This window comes from Salminus brasiliensis, chromosome 6 (assembly GCF_030463535.1).
Source record: "Salminus brasiliensis chromosome 6, fSalBra1.hap2, whole genome shotgun sequence".
NCBI classification, from domain to species: Eukaryota; Metazoa; Chordata; class Actinopteri; order Characiformes; family Bryconidae; genus Salminus; species Salminus brasiliensis.
The window spans coordinates 41983417-42005434 of NC_132883.1; the positions used below are offsets into that span (position 1 = coordinate 41983417).

The following is a 22018-nucleotide window of genomic DNA, read 5'->3' on the forward strand; positions in this document are numbered from 1 at the left end:
CTCACAGGCTGTAAATCAGAACGTAAATAAGGACGACTTTGCCCTCGTCGTCACTTGTCGTCACAGCCAGATTCTCAGTTCTGTCCAACAGAGATGGGTCTCAGCTCTTTTCCTGTTGGACGGGCTTGACTTTGGGCGTAGTTATTTGGCTAAACTAAGAAATCCTGCGATTGAAAACACTCCCATTGGTCTTGAGCCCTCGTTACCTCGGCACAAGGCCAGAGGCAAGACCAGGACCAAGGCCGGACTCGAGCACATCTAAACCCTGCATCTTTAAGGTACATAACCCACAGCATCACACCAACATCAAGTAAATCCAGGAGCGGGTATAAAACAAAGAGCTTTATTCACTAATGCCAACACCTCCAAGGTTAGTTCAGCAGTTCTGAGAGCATGAGGAGAACGCCGAGTCTTTTCAGCACAAACTACAGAACAGTAGACGATAATTAGCAAGGAGAGGTCACCATGGCTGAGTATGTGTGTTTACTGTATATATATATATATATATATATATAGATATATATATATATATATATATGTGTGTGTGCGCATGTGTGTGTTTGTGTGCGTGGGTGTACACATACAGTACAGTACCAGTCCAGTGCGCCGCTCTCCTTGCAGAAAGAAAACCTTCAGCCCTTTTTGAGGGCGAAAATGAAAACAGAGAAACAAATAAAAGAAGGATCTAAATGAGATTTCTTTACAGTACAGTTTCTGGTTGGTTATACATTGACGGTTAAGGCTGAGATTTCCTTTTTTTTGTTTACTGAGGATGCTGGGAGATGCGAGAGAACGGAAAAAGAGAGAGAAATCCCTGATATCTTGCAAAACGGCTGTGGAAAAGGTTGTGTGGAGAGTGCAAAGCAATGCCATGTACCGCCGTTGCGTGACCTTTGCCAGCACTGAGCACTGAGTTTTTCTCTCCCGGAGTCACTTCAGACTCCCCGTCGGAGAGGAACTCGCATCTGCCACCGACTGGGTTCCAGCTGAATGGTTGGAAGACGACAAATAAATAGAAGGAAAACAAAAAAAATACCAAAAATAACCAAAAACACAAGCTACATGGGACGTGAGCTTAAAGGACAAGTTCAGGAAAAGACAAAATTTGCACAATTTATCCCTCCACATTGAGTCGATCTGAGGTGCGAGGCTAATTAGAGGTCAACACAGGCATTAAATTGTGCTCTGTACCCACAAGATTGAGACCTGACCCAATCAGGGCCTACTGGTACGGTCACTGTTGGTGTGGGGGGCACCATATATGGTAAATTGGGATGATTCTAAGATTCTGACTGACAGGGGCCCTAGAAAATTTATTAATTGAGTATTTTGGCCCAATTGTTAAGAGTTGTGGGACCCAGTGTAATTTCTATCACTGGCCTAAAATACCCGCCAGTGGCCCTGACTGTTCGGGGTCGGGTCAGGTAGAAGGCCTCTGGAAGTGAGCCCATAGCCACCAGTTCAGTTAGCCCAGTCCAAAGCATGTGGAGCTGTTAAATAAGCTCTGACAGACTTGCTTATGTGGTTTCACACAACACTGTGATCACTGTTATCTATAAACAAGGACAAAGCTGTAGCACATAGTGGAGGTGTTATGACACACATATGAACACAGTATTACATCGGTGCATCCCTAATGCACACCGATCAGCCGAACATCTCCAAAACATCATGCGGGTCATTTTTGTGGGGTATTCCCAAGTTCCAGGCAGCAGGGTCATAGTCACCCAAGGCTCATAGATGATGCTCATAGAGGCCCCACCTTACAACTTACAGGACTTAAAGGCGTCAGTCTTGGTGCCAGATACCACCAAGGACACCTTCAGAGGTCTCGTGGAGGCCATACCCTGACGGGTCACTGCTGTTTTGGCAGCACGAGGGAGGGGGACCTACTCGAATGTTTGAAGGTTACGGCTACAGGGAGTCATGCAGTGTCTGAAACCATATATGCGAGTCTATCAGAGTCTACAGAGGCTCCACAGCTCCGGCTCAAGACCAATGTCTCGGATGCTCGACTACAATCACTGAAGGAGGAGGTGAAACTGTGCAAACTCCATTTCCCCCGGAACTACTCCTTTAACACGACCACAGTGACGACAGAACACAGCCTAAAAGCAGCAAAGTCGGAGTTGCTCCGCCTGCTGAGGCAGGAGCTTCATTCACATCGTACATTCAAAAGTGCACTGAACATCCACCAATCAGATTACAGAAACTTCCCCCGGTACGGCCAACCGCCAAAACTCCAAAAGGCATGGTCAAGCGTCGAAGACTTGATCTGATGAGCAAATCCCACCTGTCGTAACAGCACATGGGTAATGGTGCAATGGGGGGGGCGGGGGGATAGGGGTGCTACACTGTAAAGGAATAGACTGGCACAATGTCCTCCGAGACATGTTTGGTGTCTGCAAGACTGCTTCTTAGGTTTACCTCGAACTGTGCAACCCTGCTAATCTGCACAGATTCTAACAAAACGTAATTCTAGAGAAACAGTGGTTTTCTTCACAGTGGTTTTAAATGGAACCAAACGTCTGGAAAGTTTAATGATCCCACACAGGAAGTTATTCTGTGAAATGTTTACAAACGTGCTACCTGATGCTGGAGACAATGCTTTGCAATAGTTCTGACAAGGTTTTGGCCTAAGATTCATGTTTTAAATTCATGCAGGAATGAGAGGAGTTGATTTTAGTTTATTATATAACTTCCCCTTTAAAAGATTTAGCACTATTTTAACATACTTAACCTTACAGATGAACTCAGCAGACACGTGCTGGTAGGCCAGTCACGGTAATTACATTATCGACCTTACAATGTATGGATATGACCTCGATAGTGAGTTTAAAAACAGTGGTTTTATTTCATTTAGGTTTTATTTGAACTTTTCTAATATTCAAATTTCCAATATATAAATATTACACATTTTTGAGAGTGAGCTGCTCTTTAAAAGGCATAATTGCATTATTCTTCTATTATATTATCATTATATCAGCAGCATAAAATGGTTAAAATGACAATTTTAATATAATTTATCGCAATCGTCACAAGCCTACATGCAGGTTCACTGTTGGCTTTGGGTATATATTTGGGTTGTGCTGTAGATATGGTGAGCCCTGGTGACCACCACTGTAAGGAAATCTGATCTGGTATGTTTCTAAACTTCTTAGAAACTTGATTATGTAGAAATTTTGGAAAAAGGACTGGGATTAGCCTCTCAAATCTAATCCCAGTCTCAAATGTGGTTGGTGTGTCGCAATGGATTACACCAGTACCTGCCATTGAGCTACCATAGCATGTGAAAGACTGGGGTTTGATTCCCGGTCTGGGTGACTATCCTTCGCTACACCAGTCCTGAGTCCCTGGGCAAGACTCCTAACACTACTTTGGCTCACCTCTGTAATATGAGTAACCTTGTAAGTCGCTCTGGATAAGAGCATCAGCTAAAGGCTGTAAATGTAAACAGACCAGCTTGTGGATTCTGATACTGTATCATGGGCCAGGTGCTACGTAAGATGACTACAACACACAGGGTATTTCAACAAAATAAATAAATCAACCAATTTTACACAAATCTTCCGACACCAAGCACGTCTCAGCTGAGCCAAACTATTCCTTTAATCAGAGAGATGAGAACAATCAACCCTTTACAGGGAGAATGAAGGAGGGCTGGGTATTAAATGGCAAGGGCTTCTGAAGAGCAGCACCTGGAGGAAAGCATAAGGAGAAGGTTTTAGTAAGCACTGCTCGAACAGCCTCGAACCAAATCCCCGGCTTTGGGAAGCAGAAAACACAAGGTTCTCAACCTTTTCCGCAATTAGCCAAGGAATCTACTGCCCCCACCACCCCCCCACCCACCTCCCTCTTCTGGCTGTCCAGCCATCTACCATCATCAGCTTCAGGAGGTTCTCTGGGCTTGATGCGTCTTCTAGAAATCAATGTACAGCAAATGACCTCAGTCCCGAACTTGTGTTGGTCATACATCATATATACCATCTACGGTCAGTCACAAAGCTAGGATATAATAATATTAGTGGCTCTAGAAGCAAGAGCATCTAAGGGTTACTAAAGTAGTACAGTCTGGCTCACAGATTTAGTAGTAGAAGAAAAGTAAAAGGTCAGAAAAAGCGTATTGCGTTCGTGCGGCCCGTCGCCATGGTGGACCAGAGACAGTTTTTTTTTTTTTTGGTGGAGTTTCCATACAGATTTAGCTTTGTTACCCCCTCCCTCAACACAGTCCCACTTCTCAACAGCTCCAGATACAATATTGCTTCTACCATTTCTCGGCAAGCGAATCGGCTGAATTTTAAAAGACACTTTTATTCCTAAAGCGAAATTACAATACTCACCTAAACGAATACTTATACACGTCTCCAATAAACATGCACATGCAGACGATGTGGTTTTTAGGCCTGTTTTAAATCTGCCATGGAAACTCCAGTCCAAAACAGATATATGGGAAGGAGTAAATCAATAATTAAAAAAACAAAAAAAAAAAAAAAAAAAAAAAACAGTGGGATTTTCTATCCCCTTTTTTGGCTGTAAAACGTGAGGATGAGGACGACTGGTACAGTGGGAGGGAGGGAGGGAGGGTGGGGGTTCTCGGTTAAAGGATTAGTTCGGTGACAAATCAAATGAACATGATTGATCACTGACCGCAGTCTCACTTGATCAGTTGAGAGATGTTTGATTTCTGATGAGAGATTCTTTAGTCTGCAACAGGACATAGGGAAGGCTAACATTGCTAACAAACAATGAACATGGACTGTCACCAATTCCAAAAACATCTGTTAGCCGGCTCAAAACCCAGCCAGATCTTCATTTGCTGGAGCCTGAAGAAAGACTGTGGTTTAGAGCACTATATAACTTATATTAGTCTAGAAAAAGTTATATATGCAAAGCGAGACATAACGTCTACCGGATTAAGAGTGGTCAACAGGTCCAGAGATTAAACCTGCTAGATATTTGTAGAGGGCTCTCAAGGCATCGGCGATCACTCGCAGAGCTCTCGCGTTGTGTCTTTCAGCAGTTCACATATTTTTCACCAATTCACCAATTCACCTCCAACCTGAGGTGTTTTAATCACCGATATCTCCAGAAACGGAGATTCGAAAATTGGGGCTCAGATCAAGTAGTGTGAACCTTGACATTAAATGTTTAAATAAAGCCATAAAAGCCATTTTTACTGATTCTAAAGCAAATAAATAAAAACACAGCATGTGTTCACCAAACTAAGATTGGTGACAGTCCAACTCCAGTGTATCTTAGCAACAACAGCCTAGCATCTTTCACTGTAACCCAATCAAGCACAAATCAGATCACCCTGGCCGATCAAATGCTCTAGGGGTAAGTGATAAATCAGGCTCGTTCGATTTCTCACTGAACTGTTCCAGTAAGGACGCCACCTACAGTCATCCGTGAACATTCATGGCATGAGAAAATGTAGTGTGATGCTAGAGGGAGGAGCAAAAGCAGGGCTTTGCTTCATAAGAGCCAATATTTGGAATAAATCCCCTCATAGATCAGCGATCTGCTCCGAGTTCATGGCCTACAAGCAATACAGTTCATGAAAAGGATAACCAGGCAATGTCCCCTGAATGACTGAATGAGACCTCTTTGTAAAGCTGTTTTCTCCTCCTGGGACTGCAGTCATGAAGAGGCAAAAGGCAGGGCCATCACACACTCACTCACACACACACACAAACACACCCTCAAGACATGTAATAAAATAAGATCATATAATAAGTAGTAGGGTTGCACAACCCCATGCTGTTTTCTATATACTGGCCTTATAACAATGATCTTACAGAGGCTTGAAATGTGTAAAAAAGGCCCTTAAAACAAACCGTTTGAACACACTGCGAGTAGGGCTGCGACGCTACATCAGAGAATTGTGATCTCTGAGAATCCGTGTTCTATTAAAGCTTCCCTTGAATGGAAAACGTGGAAATCTTGGCGTAGTTGAAGAACGAGGAGTTCAGTACAGGAAGTGACAAAGCGTGAACCTCAAACACGGCTGTTCCTCCTTCAAAAGAGCTGGAAAACGGGCCAACTTCAAAACCCCAAAACTCTTACATCACAGTCTTGACTATTTATAGTTACACCCCCAAAATCGACCAAAAAAACATAAAGAAGCAGTAAAACAGTGACTTCAGGGGAACATGGTGAACATGGTGTTGCTAAAGCTGGAGAGCAGCTCATCACCACTAGACTACACACTAGAAAATCCGGGTCGCTACGGGAACCAGACCTCGTGACCGCTGGCTAGCGTCCGCAGAAGAGGAGCTCCAATTCTGCACACAACGAAGCAAAAGCCGGGGTGAGTGGGTATTCACGCTATGCTAAAAGCTAATGCTAGCTTCTCTCCATCATCTGCTCCCTCAAGAAAACAAGCTGGACTACCTCAGCTGAATCAAACAGGTGCCATACCCACATCAGACGGGAACGTACCGCTTATTTTTGTACTGGTAAGAAGGGCAAACCTGTGGAAGAGAATGGGGGGGGGGGGGGGGGGGCAGGCTAAATCGGCTAACCGGCTGCAATCTCTTCAGCTAGCTAAAAGCACATTGCGCTGAGAGGACTCAACAAAAGGACAGCAGACTCCAGTAAGACTTTGGATTAACTGCAGTGGTTTTGTCACCGTAAACCAGCCAACCAGAGCAGAGCTTGTCGGTTGGTTTTCACAAGCTCTACGTATAAGGAGCGTTTTTTTTCGAGGAAAATAACAGGGTGGCAAATAGGCTTGTAAAACTGCATCTGAGCATTTTTGGACCCAACCAAAGTTACAAACGTAGTATTTATACCTCAAAAACAACCTAAATAATTAGTAAATAGCATTAGTTCGTTTACGAACAACCAATAGTCCACTCCAATACATTCATTTCATGCACTGCACTCCTCCCACTTCCTAGCTCTGGTCTTATTAGTAGTCTGAGAATTTAATTAACCAAATCAATGAGTTGGATCAGTATATCGTTACAGCCCTAACTGCAGTAAAATAATCACAATACTAGTATCTGACCCCTGTCTGGGGCAACAACAGATCATATAACTGAATAAATACATGACTGAGGATAAACTGTCTGACTGAGAGCGTTGATTTTGTGTTTATATCTGGACAGAATTCATTAATGGACGTCTCTCTAATGTGATAAATCAGGGGGGAAAAAATTTACGTAAAAATGATAAAGAACGGAAGTCTACGTTTTTTCGTGCCCTGAGTGTATAGCATTACATGTCCAGAACACACACACATATACGCACATACATACACACACTCACTAAACCAAAGGGTATCCACGGGAACTCAAAGAAGATGGTGAATCTATCAGGGAAGCCAAAACCTTTCACCTCCAACTGGGAAGTGCCGGCCTGGCAGTGGCACGGGCGCATCAGCAAATCCAAAAACGAGAAAAAAGAAACAGTGGCAACAGGAACACTGAGAAAGAGTCGATCACAAGAACAGCAGTAGTACTAATAGTCACAGAAGTCTAATTTCCTGGGTTTGTGGTAGCCTGGTGTGTGGGGGTGTGGGTGTGTGTGTGTGGAGGAGGAGGGGGAGGGGGGATTCTCCCTTTATTCCAGAGAAGAAGTTTTCCGGGATTTTTCCAGGCTCTTTTCAGGCTCACGTGTCCAGGCACCGGTCCGGCAGCGGCTTTCGGCACGCGGATGCCGAAACGTCCAAGGGTGGTCTCCGGTTTCTTCCCCTACGCTCGATTCTTCGTCCCAGCCAAAGGTTTGGTGTTGATCTGTCCTCCACCTGGTTCTTTCTGCCCGTGTTAAAAACGTTAAAACAGGTTCCTCTGTCCGCTTCGCGCGCTGCGGGTGTTCCTGCAGGTGTAGGCACTCTCACATGGCGTACTTTTGCGTCCATTCTCTCGCTAGTCTGTTGTACCTGATATAAAACACAAGGGAAACAGAAGAGACGCATATCTTCATCTTCTCAACTCATTCAGCGTGACTGCTCACAGAGTGACGGGACATACTAACTACATACACTATTTGTCCAAATGTTTGTAGACACCCTTTCTAATGAATGCATTCAGCTACTTTAACATGCACCCATTGCTGACGCAAATGTGCAACTGCACACACACAGCTTGTGTAATCCTTGTAGAGTCTGGTCTAGAGTGTTATAAAGCCCCCCAGCATTGAGCTGGGGAGCAGTGAAACTGTGTTCACTGGAATGATGGTTGGTGCTCCATCCAATACCTTTGGGATGAGATAAGGTGGGGTGGTGATCATTATCATCAAACATCCTGACCCCACTAACTTACAGGTTCTTGTCGCTGAATGCAATCAAATCCTTACAGCAATGCTCCTCCAAAATCTAGTAGAAAGCCTTCTTCTGGACAGTAGAGACAGTTACTCCAACAGAAGCAGGATAAACTCTTTTTAAATGCCCTTGAATTCGGAAGAAACTGAAAATGAATGAGCAGGTGTCCAAATACTTTTCCATTTAGTGTAGGTTAAAGGGACAGTTCTGAATTCTGAGAAATCAAATAAACATGATTGGTCACTGACCTCAGATGCAGTCCATCTGCCAAGACATGCTATCTATGATGATATCTAACGTGTGCGTCTTTAGCTTCTTTACAACCAGAGAAGCTAGGCTAACGCTGCTAACAAACACTGGACTTGGACTGGCACCAATGCCAGATTTTCATCAAACCTCTTCCGTATAGCAACTGAAACCACTTCAACTTCAGCACAGTATGTGTTCTCACTCCGCACACTGCTGTCCAGTTTGGCAGTGGAGTAATGCAACGTTTTCCCAGATTCAAATTGTAACAACTTCTTTACGTAGCTTTTCAATAGATGCTTAGCTGAAGATTTTAGCATGTATCTACAGAGATGAGATTGCTGACAGTCTATGTCCGGCGTTTGTTAGCAAGATGAGCCTAGCATCTTCCATTGTAAACTAAATAAGCACGATAACACCCAGTAGGCTCATCTTAATACATCAAATTTTCCTAACTTTTGGAACATCAACCAACCTCCCTCGTCGCTCCATTCGTTCCGTAGGTTGCTAATATTGTTTATATTGACCATGACTAACCTTCACCTATATGGACTAACTGGAGGATGCATCACAACAAAGAATAAGGCAGAAATGCATTGCTGCCACTGGTAAAAGCAGAATGAACTGCTTCCGGGTTGTGAGGTTATACAGAAATAATCCACTCCAGCGAGGCAACTCATCACACCAGCCTGCTGCGGATTATTTCCGCATAACCGTGCACTCCGTCACGGCTTATCCCTTACTTAAGGGTTCTCATAAACAGCTTAACGGATATGCTAGACATGCATCCTTTGTAATTTGTAACAGGTAATCCGTGCAGCGCTCCGCTACAGTGCGAGACGTGTTACAGGCGGCTCACTCACTTTTCTCTGTCAGCTTTGTACGTGTGTGCAATCTCAGGCACTAGAGGGTCGTCCGGGTTCGGGTCACATAACAGCGAACAGATGGAGAGGAGAACTGCAAGACAAGGACAAGAACAGTTACCTTAATATACTGTGATATTGTATTTTGGGGATCTTTGCCCGTTTCTGGCCCAATGACTACCCTTATCAGACTAGGCCGTCATTGCTGGGAGGGTGATGTCTAGCACATGCTTCCTCTGAGTCACATGAGCAGGGCTGCACCTAACAGTTATATCCGATCAGTTCTTTTTTTGATTGGACGATTAATGTAATGACTAATTTGTTGATTATTCTTAATCTTAATTAATGAAAAAAAAAAGAATTAAAACTATTTTCTTTAATCATCTCTTAAAAACACATCGTTTGCTATGTAAACTAATCTCTCACTCGTACATGTATGGCTGCCTGCCACCAGCACCCGGAGCCTGAGAGAGCACAACGGGCCTTGCTCTCTCCGGGTGGGGAGATGGCTTCAGTGTGATGCTGTCTGGCACAGGCATGTGTCAGAGGAGGCATGCGTCAGTCCTCAACCTCCCAGCGTCGGGAGCAATAAGGCCAATGTGTGCTTCTGTGTCAAGCCTGGTTGCTCCAGGTCTTATAGCAATAAAAACAAAGCACACAAACTTACACCACTCATCCCAAACTCAGTCGATCAGCCAAGACTTGCCCTTGAGCTACGAGGCTAATATAGATAACCAGTAATGGTAGTTTATGGCCTTCTGTTAACACTGTGTGCAAACCATATGTCTAAATGATCACACATGCACCATAAACCACAGCAAGTAATCTCAACAACTGTACAACACTCTTGCTAATGTGGTTTCTGACACTGTGTGACACACTGCTATCTTTAAAAATGGACAACAGATACAGAAAGCAAAAGTAGGCTGGTAATTTTAGCTACGGTGCAACTTGCATGCTGCTCTGCTATTCACGTTTGCCCATGTTTTTAAATAGCAGTGAGTCATACAGAGTCAGAAAGCACATAGGTGAGTGTATTAGAGATTACGCAGCAATTTGACACAGTTCGAGGTTGTGTTTGAGGGTTCAGGGCCGCAGTCTGAAGAAGAAAACTATACACGTCAGACATGTCTGAGTGTCTACATTGAGGGTAAAAGGACTAAATTAGTCAGAATAGCAGGATTTTACAAATATATACTTATTTAGACTCCAGTTTGTAACTCAATACAACATATTTCGACATAAAAGCCATGGACGAAGCCTCACCTTTCGATACGGTGAGAGCTGGAGACCACTGAGACCTCAGGATATCGAGACAGATGCTGCCGTTACTGTTGATGTTGGGGTGGTAGATCTTTGTCGTGAATGCTACCTGTAAATAAACACACACACACACACAATAGTTTGAGCTTACAAAAGCCAGCAGTGTTGGAGGTTGCTGGTCTTTGGTACACTTGGCTGAGAGGTTTTGACTAACCTTAGGAGGTTTGAAGGGGTAGTCTGTAGGGAAGTGGATTGTGAGGAAGAAGACGCCGCCTTGGTACGGACTGTCGTTCTGAAAGCATCCCAAAGAGAAGAGTTGAACTGCAGTGAATCCACAGTCTTAAAGACTTAACTACACACAGCTGTGCGCCCATTTAAAGGGGCTCTATACGATTCTGGAGAACGACTGTTGGTATTTGAACTCCAGCAAAACAGGGGGTTGGGGGTTGGAGCTTCCTAAAAGACACTGAATTGCTACAATTGACTCGATCATCACAAGCATTCGCAAACAGGACAAAGCAATACTAAGCTTTTCTGTGAAAAAGAAGTAAATGCAGGAATAGACTAACGTCCTTTTTATGCCTTTCAACTTTCTGAGGTCACTCCACCATCCAAACGCCTCCTTTTTGATTACATATGCCTTCGCCCTTGTCCTTCCCCGTCCCGGTCCGAGCCTCTTTGTTTGCTTTCCATTTACAGAGCCAGGGCTGAGTACAAACATCTGGCTTTGACCGGAGAGCTAAGAAAGTGTGAGGATTCACTGAATTTTACAAAACGTGTGCTGGACTGAAATTGTATACAGAGCCTTTAAGTGTGTTGTTAATATGCAACATTTCTGAGAGTGTACTGCCCTTAGATTTTAGCTCGTAGAATTCACAGTTATTGCCTATTCCATAGCAAGTAAAGAAATTTTTACACAATTTTGTTTGTAAGCATCAAAACCAAATCCTGGGTCAGACAGCTCGGGTGATATCAATAGAGGTGCTTTGTTTTTGCTGCTGTCGCTCATTCATGCCGCTTGCGGTCGGGACACAGGGTGATATTGGCATTCATAGAACGCCTCTCAGTCAATCACACCCCACTAGTACAACATCATTTGCTTTCGATGGAAAAAAAATGTTGATGGCTACAAAAGCTACGGCATCTTTAACATTACATTCACATTTCAGCACTATATGGCCAAATGTTTGTGGACACCTCTTGTAATCGGTGCATTTGGCTAAAAAGCTTTAAGTTGCATCCATTGCTGACACACATGTGCAATTACACATTCACACACAGCTTGTCTAGTCCCTGTAGAGCAGTACAGCTAATAGAATTCGGCAGATAAACATGAACCTATTGGCACCATGCTGCCTAATGCCAGGTGTGGGCTAGAGGGGGGTATAAAGCCCCCCCAGAATTGAGCTGTGGAGGAGCAGTGGAGGAACTGTGTTCTCTAGAATGATGGCTGGGGCTCGTTCCAGTACTTTTGGGATGAGATGGAGAGTTGGGGATGATGAGGTGGGGTGGTGATCATCCCTGAGCTAATGAACACTCTGGTTGCTAAATGCAATTAAATCCTGACAGCAATGCTCCTCCAAAATCTAGTAGAAAGCCTTCTTCCCTGGACAGTAGAGACGGTTACTCCAACCAAAGGGTAAACTATTTTAATACTCCTGATTTCAGAAGAAACAATGAATGTGCAGGTGTCCCAATACTTTTTGTTCATATATACATATATATAGGTAAAGAATAAAACTAGAAGCAAACTGAGTGGGGGAAAAAAGCAAAACATGAACCTACCGGCCCCATTATTGTCGCCTGCCAGTGAAACACTGGAAAACACAACAGTGTCATTCATTTTGAGGACACGAATAACAGTATTAATGCATTTCAGAAATATCTATTACAGCAGATAATGTCACTGGTCTGATAGTACTAGCTGCTGCTGAGTACAAGCTAATGGGTAATGGTTGCAAAGACTGGAAACATAGTCATTCATTTATCTTCAGCACTTACAGTCTTCTCCCACTGGCCCTGCTGAACATTGCGCAGGTGGGTCCCTCTGGAGGTCTGTCAACTCCTGAGGAGAAAAGAAATACCAATATGAGACGTACAGTTTTAGTACTACCGGCTTCGACTTTGAGGACATACAGTATAGAAGCCACTTCAGCCATAAAGCTAATCTGTCTCTAACACACCCGGGCAAAAACAACACCACTGCCAGTATTAAGTATTTGCCTCTTAGACCCTGTATGTAGGCCCATGCTTTGTCACCCTCATAACTACATTACTGTCATTATTAATAGAAGTTTCATAGGCCCCGAAATAGAACCCTGTGGGACTCCACAAGTATGCTAAACCAAACGGTTGCTAAATAGCCCAGAACAGTTTCTGCATTATAATTAATAATGATGTTGAGCATTGAAGCAGCTGGTTAACCAATAGGGCTGTTTGATGGCAAGAACTTGGCGATGCGATACAGATCACGATACAGGGGTTACGATTCAATATCTAGTGATATAATGCGATAATGTAAGCAAGGTGATATACTGAGTTTTTTTTTTCAAATGCATTTTAGGAAAACTGTCCCAGTATATAAAAAACACCATAATTTGAGTAAGATCTGAGAAAAAGAATAGGTAAGTTGCTATCTAGTGGTTGGAGGTTTAGACACACCACGAAATGAACCACAATCTTTTCATGTGAACTATTCATTATAAATTCCACACTGTTTTTTTTTTTGAGAATCTGTAAAAAAAAAAAAAAAAAAAGCAAACAACAACAACATTTTAAATAAATAAATAATAATAACTACAAAAAAAATGTATTTGGTAAATTTTTGTTTTGCCAACATTTTCACCTTTTCCTCCCAGTTTGGTACTTCCAATTAACCCACCTGTTTGTATCTTCCCCTAGCACGAGCAATGCTCCCGACACTAGGAGGGTAGGACTAAAACCAGCCACCACCTCTTTTTTAACTGCCACTAATACGCCATCACCGGGCAGGCGATTTATTTGGGATAAATTTATTCGTAGGATTTTCACATTACATATTATCCAACAATATTAACAATGATCCTGCAATTCAGTTCAAAAGAAAAAATAAAAAAAAATAAAAAAAGGAAAAATCAACAAAAAATATAAATAAGTAAAGCAAATAAAATAAATAAAACAAACATTAAACATGATGAATATAAAAGACATGAGAGACAAAGCTCTCATTTCCTTCTCATTCCAGAATTTGGAGAGCTCTACTGGGGTGTCTTGGCTGAACCCTTGGACTCTGGTCTCATGGACTTCTGCAGGGCTGCACAAGTGTAAACACAGACGAAATGCAGGAATGAGAGAAACCCCTTACAGAAAGGGCTGTCCTGTATTTGCCTTCTTACACAGTCCTGTTTAACACCCCAGACACACTAGGTAAACAACACAACTGTCTCCAGGGGGCGAAAGCAAACGCCCTGAAGTGGCCCAGTTAGAGTGGGACCTACTTTCTAGTGAACATATATGAGATGCACGCCGTTGAAGATAAACGGCATCATCAACAGATCTTTTTGTAGAGGAAAAAATTGACTAGCAGCTTCAGTCGGCAGTGCTGAGAATGACCCACCACCCAAATACCATCTACCTGCTCTGTGGTGGTCTGTCCTGTGGGGTCCTGATCACTGAAGAACAGGGTGAAAGGAGGCTAACAGAGTACGCAGAGAAACACATGGACTACAGTCTGGACTAAAATAATGGAGTCAAAATAGGGAGGCGGCTGATCGGTGTTTGTATATACTATGTGGACAAAAGTATTGGGACACTTGTTCATTCATTCATTCTTTCTTCTGAAATCAAGGGTATTAAAAGAGTTTCTCCTGCATTTGTTGGAGTAACCGTTCCTACTGTTCAGGGAAGAAAGCTTCCGGCTAAGTTTTGAAGGTGCATTGCTGTGTGGATTTGATTGCATTCAGCAACAAGAGCATTAGTGAGGACAGGATGTTGGATGATCACTACCCTTAATACCCCTGGTTTCAGTAAAAAACAATGGATGAGCAGGTCTCTCAATACTTTGTCCATATAGTGTGTATACATATATATCTTACTGTTGTTCAATGAAAACCAATGAAAACGTATTTCAATTTTTGTCTGTTTGTAGTTTGCTACGAAGTTTGAACCTCGTAGCTGCTTCTGCACACTGTGTAAATGATTCTGGATGAATGGACCAATAGAAATGCTCTAAATTACTCTGAATAAACTCTTATTTACATTGACTTCCATCAAAGTTAAGGACTTTTTTTGGTCGTTATTTTGGATATTATATAGTTCCTTCCTGCTTATTCAGCTGTTCTCAGGTCAGACACAGGAATCGGAGGGGTGCTTAACCTACACAGATGGTATGACAGTATAAAACAGAATGCAAGAAAATGAATGTAAGACTGTTCCCTTTAAACACTGGCTGTAGTGAAACAGCCTGTGCCCACCTGGCTTGGTAGTGTTTATTTGCAAAAGATCAGTTCCTACATCTGGCATTCGGCCCAATCTGCACAGCGCCGAGTTATGATGAAGGATGTAAAAAGCTGCCAACACGCCCACTCTCTATTCCCTGACTCGACACCGAGCGGGTCTAAACGCAGGGATATCGGAGTGGGCGCCGGGACCACTGCCAATGAACACAACGATTCCAGCCATTTGATAGTATTTTACAACAGGCCACAGAACAGCAGTGTGAGCAAGACCCAGTGCTTGGAAAAGGGTGATATCACACATAGTCTGATCAATATGGACACAGTGAACACAAACAAATTACACTACAGGAACCATCACTGCTATTCCCTTTACATTTCCCATCCTTCACTGGGGGTCTGGAGGTTTACAGAGCTCTTGAATAGGACGATACTCTGCAATACAGCTTGGTGTAGTGACGCTACCTGCCATAACTGTCACACAAAAAGCATTTGTTATGTGTCACTTTCTGATATAATGTGAATCTGGTAGTTGCTCTGGACCAATAGAAATGCACCAAAATGAGCTGGAGCAAAATGATTTAACATTGACTTTCATTAAAAGTGTAAAAAATACACATCCTGTACAGAAACATTTCTACACACTCGAAATTATAACTGTGTGTTTTGCTTAACTGAACTTAATAATTTTTTTTACTGAACTGTAATAGTGATATTCATTAAGCATGGTATGTGCAAAAGTAAAGGCATAAAAAATACATTATTATTTACATTTTGTTCAAATATGTATTTTTTCTCCACATATGTTATATGTTAATAAATGTAAATAAATAGAAAGTGGGTCTAAAATATCCATGACTACTGGAAAAACTGAAAATCTGACATTTTGTGTATATATGTGTATAATTCTCTCTTTTTCACACACACACACACACACACACACACATGTACATATATATGAAAAAGATGTTATGATATTATCTATACACATATATATATACACACACACACATACAAAGATATTTACATTACATATAACATTTTTAAAATATATATATATATATATTTATATATAAAAATGATATACGTAACGTAAGTATCTGTGTGTGTGTGTGTGTGTGTGTGTATATATATATCATCATCAGTGTTGATGATCGGTACATCCCTACTACAAACAGTCTATTTTATATAAATGGTCTCAAAGTCTATTTCCAGCCCTAGTTCAGCTTTCAAAAATGGGAGGGTCGATACAGTGACGTACAGGTTTAGAGATCCGGCAGGGTGGGAAGCTGAGTGGGCTTGGTTACACTGGTAGCTTGTGTTAGAGATGAAGCTGAATGTGGTTTGGGGGCAGTATGTGACGGTTCAGGCATACAGCTCACACACGGCCTAGCAAATGATGGTCTTAAGCTTCTATTCCTTATTAGCTACGTTAGCTTGGTCGCTACAGTGCAAACTAAAGAGCTCGCAGACCTTGGTACTGGGGTACATTGAAGGAAACGGTGTAAATGAGATTTTTCACCAAACTATTACTGAAGCCAGAGGCCTGGTTTACTGGAGCAGAAGCTGCCAGTTGAGGTATGCAAGTTACAGCCTGACTCACGCCTCCAGAAAAGGCTCCTCTAAAGTTAGCTGCTGGAGTTCAGCTGTCAGCAACGCTGGTGTAGGTTTTTCACTCGAATACAAAACTTAACCGGAGCAGGGCAACATGCACAGCCCTACTACACCTCCTGGACAATACACCCATTAGCCATAACATTAGCACCACTGACAGGCTGGGTGAATAACTAACTGTCCAGGGGTGGCTATATCAGACATCGAGTGAACAGTCAGTTCTTGAAGGAGATCAAGGTGTTAAAAGCGGTTTTCTGCGAGACGACTGGCTGGGTCAGAACATGTCCAAAAACATCAGGCAGGTCTTATGGGGTGTTTCCGGTATGCAGTGGACAGCCCTGACCTACCAAAAGTGCTCCAAGAAAGGACAACTGGTGACAGGGTCGTGGGCTCATAAGGCTCACTGATGAATCCATGGAGGTCCCACCCACCTCACAACTTACAGGACTTAAAGGATCTGCTGCTAACGTTGGTCTCGGTGCCACAGATACCACAGCAGGACACCTTCAGAGGTCTTGTGGAGTTCAGGCCTCGAATGGACAGATCTGTTGTGGTGGCACAATGCATTGTGCACTGAATAAAATAAACATACATAACTACTGCCTTTACTGAAGAACCTTAGAAGAACCCTCTTTTTTTGGCTGCCGGGTTTGAGCTTTAGTTTGGAGTCAAAAAAGAGCCAGATCATGTTTCTAGTGGTTTCTGCGAGAGCAATGGTGGACGTGTTGCTATTTCCAGCTCTGGCGTCCTTGCCTCCTTCTCAGCTTTAACATTTGAAATGACCCATAGACGCAACAGGCCACGACTCGCTCAGCTCACGCGTATCATTCAGAACCCAACTAAGAACAGTGAGGTGATATAAGCCTGCAAAAAAAGAAGATACGACCTTTATATACAGTCCTTACTCTGCTGTGGGACCAGACTACAGGGGCTAGCCGTCACACCCCATGGCCCTGTCGTTGGTTCACAGGTTGACCTTTATTGGAGCATTTTTGGTAGGTACTGACCACTGCATAACAGGAGACCAGCCTGATGACTTGGAGATGTTGTGACCCCGTCGTCTAGTCATCATTTTCCTGCTTCCAGCACATCAACACAACAACATAATATGTATATTTGTATTAATATATTATATGCATATCCCACCCCTTGACAGAGGCCAATGGAATCAGATCACCTGGCAGTGGTTTTGACTGTTGTACACAATAGTGACGCTAAATCTATGACCCAGAATACATTCAAATGTTACACACCAGATGATTTTTAAAATAATAAATATGTTAATTATTTATAATATAACGTTTATAATAAAAATAGTCATATAATGTATGTCGTAGATTTTAAAAACGGTACATTACTAAATATTAATGTTAAACTTGCTGATATACCATATTTATTACACTATTATTATTATTATATTATATATTATACTGTCATTTTAAGCACTTTTTTGCAATTAAGAACCTAAACATTAAAAATACATTCATTTATTTAGCACATCCCTGATAATAATAACTCATTTAAAAAATAATTACTTGGCAGTAACACTGCCCCTACGCATCCGCCATATTGGAAAGGTCAAGATCCACTTGTAAACAAACACACATGTATTAAAAAAGGCAACAAATATATTGTGTTACAAGTGTGTTTATTTATAATGTTAATATGTAAAAAAAAAAAACAAAAAAAAAAACATCCACTGAAAGTCCTGTTCAACCCCCTGCCCTAGTGTTCAACCCAAAGTTACGGCCTTGACTATGTGGCTTACAGGTTTATAGTTTCTGCATTATACATTTAGCCCTCACTGTAAATTCAATGAAGCAGTTTGTGTTGATGGGTCAACAGGCATTTCTGATGCTCTCAGTCTAACCGGACCCCTTTTAAAGCTCTGCTGCTTCTTTACAATCAGATTTGGAAAAATATGTAGTTTTTCAAAAACACAACTAATTTCCAAGGTAATGGATGAAGATACAACCTCGTTAATAATTATTTTGATTATTATTTGGTGGTAAAACAAAAAATAATGTCTTACTGTATGACATAGCGTTTGCACAGCCACCATTATGGAAAGGTTAAGATCTTGTAAAATCGTGTTGCTCATGCACACTCATGTTGGCGGTTATTGTAAACATTTATTCCTTTTTATGTTAAAAACTCTTTATTATTATGTTTGTTATTCAATATGTGCTGCACTATGTCTAACTAATGAGCACTAAGTCTAATACTGTCCTGGAAACATGACACAAATACTGCAATTATTGCAACTATAAAATATCATATTACTCACATCCACATTACAAATCTTATACGATACATTCTGAAAAGCAAGTTGTTTATTGCGACACAAATCCACATCACAATAATGATAAAATATCATATTCCTCACTTCCACATTGAAGGCATAATTTTTATGACGTACATTTGCTTACGAATACCTAAAACATCCAAGTCCACTTTAATGACATACGATTAATATATCATTTTCATACTTTTTCAGCACTAAAATGCTAAACATATTTTCATACATTTTTGGTTGGAAAACAACATCTTACTGTAAGACACAGCGTCAACACATCCGCCATATTGGGAAGGTCAAGTTACAATCTTTTAAAGCTCTATTGCTTGTCCACAAGATCCGTTATGGGTTATTTTGAGACACTGCATGATTTTATGATTTACTTTTTAGCTGGCACAATAAAAAAAAAACATTATGTTATATGATATACATATGTTATATTGTCTAATCCTAAATCAAATACATCATGCTCTTTTTTTTTAAGATTATTATTATTATTATTATTATTATTAATTACAGCCTTATAGCCGGAGTTGGACATTTCTCTAAGGTATTTAAGGCCTTATTAATGAATAATTATTAGACTTCCACTCGTTTCTCACTACGTTAACCTCTTAAGTCCAGTGCAGGACTAGAGAAGTGAACTTCAGACAGGTCGCTGATCCACCGCATCTGTGGCAGAGATGAATCTGTGCGAATTTCATTTTTCTGGTGAACCGCTCCTTTTACTCTGGATGTAATTCTGTGATGAAAGGTGGTGTGTATGAGGCAGCGTGGTAAATCTGTTAAAAATACCCTACACTGTCCCAGTGCCCTATTTGCCAAGCCATATATGGCCACACTGACATTCAGTGTTTGGCAGCTTGGAGCAGCTGCTGCTGCTGCTGTGGCTGCATTCCCTTCCAAGCAAACACACACACACACACACACACACACACACACACACACTGCATTTTCACACTTGTTTAAGTTAAAGTGCACCATCCCTGCACAACCACCACCACCACACTTACCTGTGGCAAAGCAGAATAAAGGCAGGCCAGGCCCCCACCCTCACCCTCACCCCTCCACCCTGTATTGTGGTGTGCGTCTGTGTAACGTTATGTGAGCCCTGATTACAGCACAACCCCAATGATAACAGACTCCGCTCTTAATAACACCGACAGCAGCACGATTTGGGTGGAATAATACAACAAACATGACAAATCTTATAAAATAATTAAAAAAGAAATAAACCACGTCGAAGGATGGCGAGCCTTCATCCACCATTCGTCTTTGTCTTTAGACGAGGCTGCTTTTCGCCGGAGCTGGATTTCGCAAATCCAGGTCCAGAAAGCACAATTCCGCCCCACGTTTTACCTCCGACCGCCTGGACGGCTCCGCAGCAGCCCACCCGCAGCCGCGCCAATCCATGCGGTCGGATCGAAATCCCGGAGCGGATTTTCACTCTCTGGATTTTTCCGGATTTGCCAGCATCGCTTTTCACAACAACAACACAACCGCACGTAGCAACACGAAACGAGACCCAGGAGCTAACAGTCTCGACCGTAGACGAGAAGAAGCTTAACCAAGGCCCTGACGTTTTCCACACAGCCCATAAACAGCCTCCTCGCTCACCTTCTGGATCCTTTTCAACGCCATTTGCCCGCTGTGGTGCAGCAGCAGCAGCAGCAGCAGCCCGGTGTCAGTCAGGCAGTCTACTCGGCCCTGGGCGGTTTGAATGGGAGACGCTGCTGCCGTTTCCCTCCGTTTCACTTCCAGCCCGCAAATCGACACCGCTGCAAAACCGGGTCTTTAAACATTTACACACTCGTTTGAATGACAGCGGGGTGTTTTCTGTAATTCGTGCCCCGCTCTGCCCTCACTGACAGCTTTTTGGTCGGGTACTGGAGAGCGACACGCTACTCTCGCGATACCACAGGACCAACAAGGCCAGAGAGAGATCTGGCCGGCGAGATTTGAGAAGGGCTGCTGGGAAATGTAGTTTTTCGCAACGTTAGCGCGTCACGCTGATTGCAGATGTTACACTAGACAGGGTTTTCTGTCTCTGCGCTTTCACAAACCAAATCACACCTATTAATCAATCAATTAAGCGGTAAAAAAAAAAACATTAAAATTAAATGTTAGCTGTTTTACAATTGAGCCTCATTCACATTCACTATGTGTCCGAATATTTCTGGACACCCTTTCTAAGGAATCCAGTCAGCCACTTTAGTAGCACCCCTTGCTGACACAGATGTGCAAAGGCAAACAAACAGCTTGACTAGTCTCTGTAGTCTCTGTAGAGATATTGCCAATAGAATAGGACTCTCTGGAGCAGATGAGCAGGTACCGATTAGCACCATGCTGCCTAATGCCAGGGTGGGCTAGAGGGGAGCCTTCCCTGGACTGTAGAGACAGCTACTCCAACAAAAGCAGGATACACTTATTTTGTAAAAACAATGAATGAGCAGGTGTCCCGATACTTTTGTCCATGTTGTGTATGTATTATGCATTATTAGGTATGCAGTATTTATCATTATGTAGTGTGTATTACTAATATATATATATATGTGTGTGTGTGTGTGTGTATTTATGTGTGTATTATTATTATTATTATTATTATTATTAGTGGTAGTAGTAGTAGTAGTAGTAAGCAGTATGTATTTATTAGTAGGGAGGGTGCAGGCGCCCCCTGCTGGCTGCTGGCTGCGTTGAATTGACACTCAGGTTTAACACAGGAAAAAAATAATACAAACTTTTAAGTAAAAAAAGACTTAATATTTTTGTAAGCACAGCAACTCCAAGCACATGATTTTAGCAGGACACATTTTCTGAGCCATTAAACTGTTAAAATACTGCTGTTTCTATATTTTGTGGCTTGGTGTCTGAGCAGCTTCCTGGAATGTGTGGCAGTAATTTTGTAATTTATTTATATCTGTTTATTTGTTTGTTTACATGTGTTGTTTCTGTATAGACTTTGTACACTGTAGGGTTGCAGTATAATAGTAAAGTACAACATATAATGCAGCTTAGTTAATTATTGTTGTAATTATTT

At 42.1% G+C, this 22018-nt stretch overlaps 1 protein-coding gene across 1 annotated transcript; it reads right to left on the minus strand.

The window, feature by feature from the left end:
* Nucleotides 1-327: 327 nt before the first annotated feature.
* ube2d4 (ubiquitin conjugating enzyme E2 D4) lies at nucleotides 328-20877 on the minus strand. Its single transcript, XM_072682459.1, has 7 exons — nucleotides 20599-20877; nucleotides 12640-12703; nucleotides 12424-12455; nucleotides 10853-10930; nucleotides 10642-10747; nucleotides 9376-9469; nucleotides 328-7885 (listed from the first exon to the last, which is right to left on the minus strand). The coding sequence occupies exons 1-7, from the start codon at nucleotides 20620-20622 to the stop codon at nucleotides 7840-7842; spliced, it is 444 nt and encodes a 147-aa protein (XP_072538560.1). The 5' UTR covers nucleotides 20623-20877; the 3' UTR covers nucleotides 328-7839.
* Between the last annotated feature and the right edge of the window lie 1141 nt (nucleotides 20878-22018).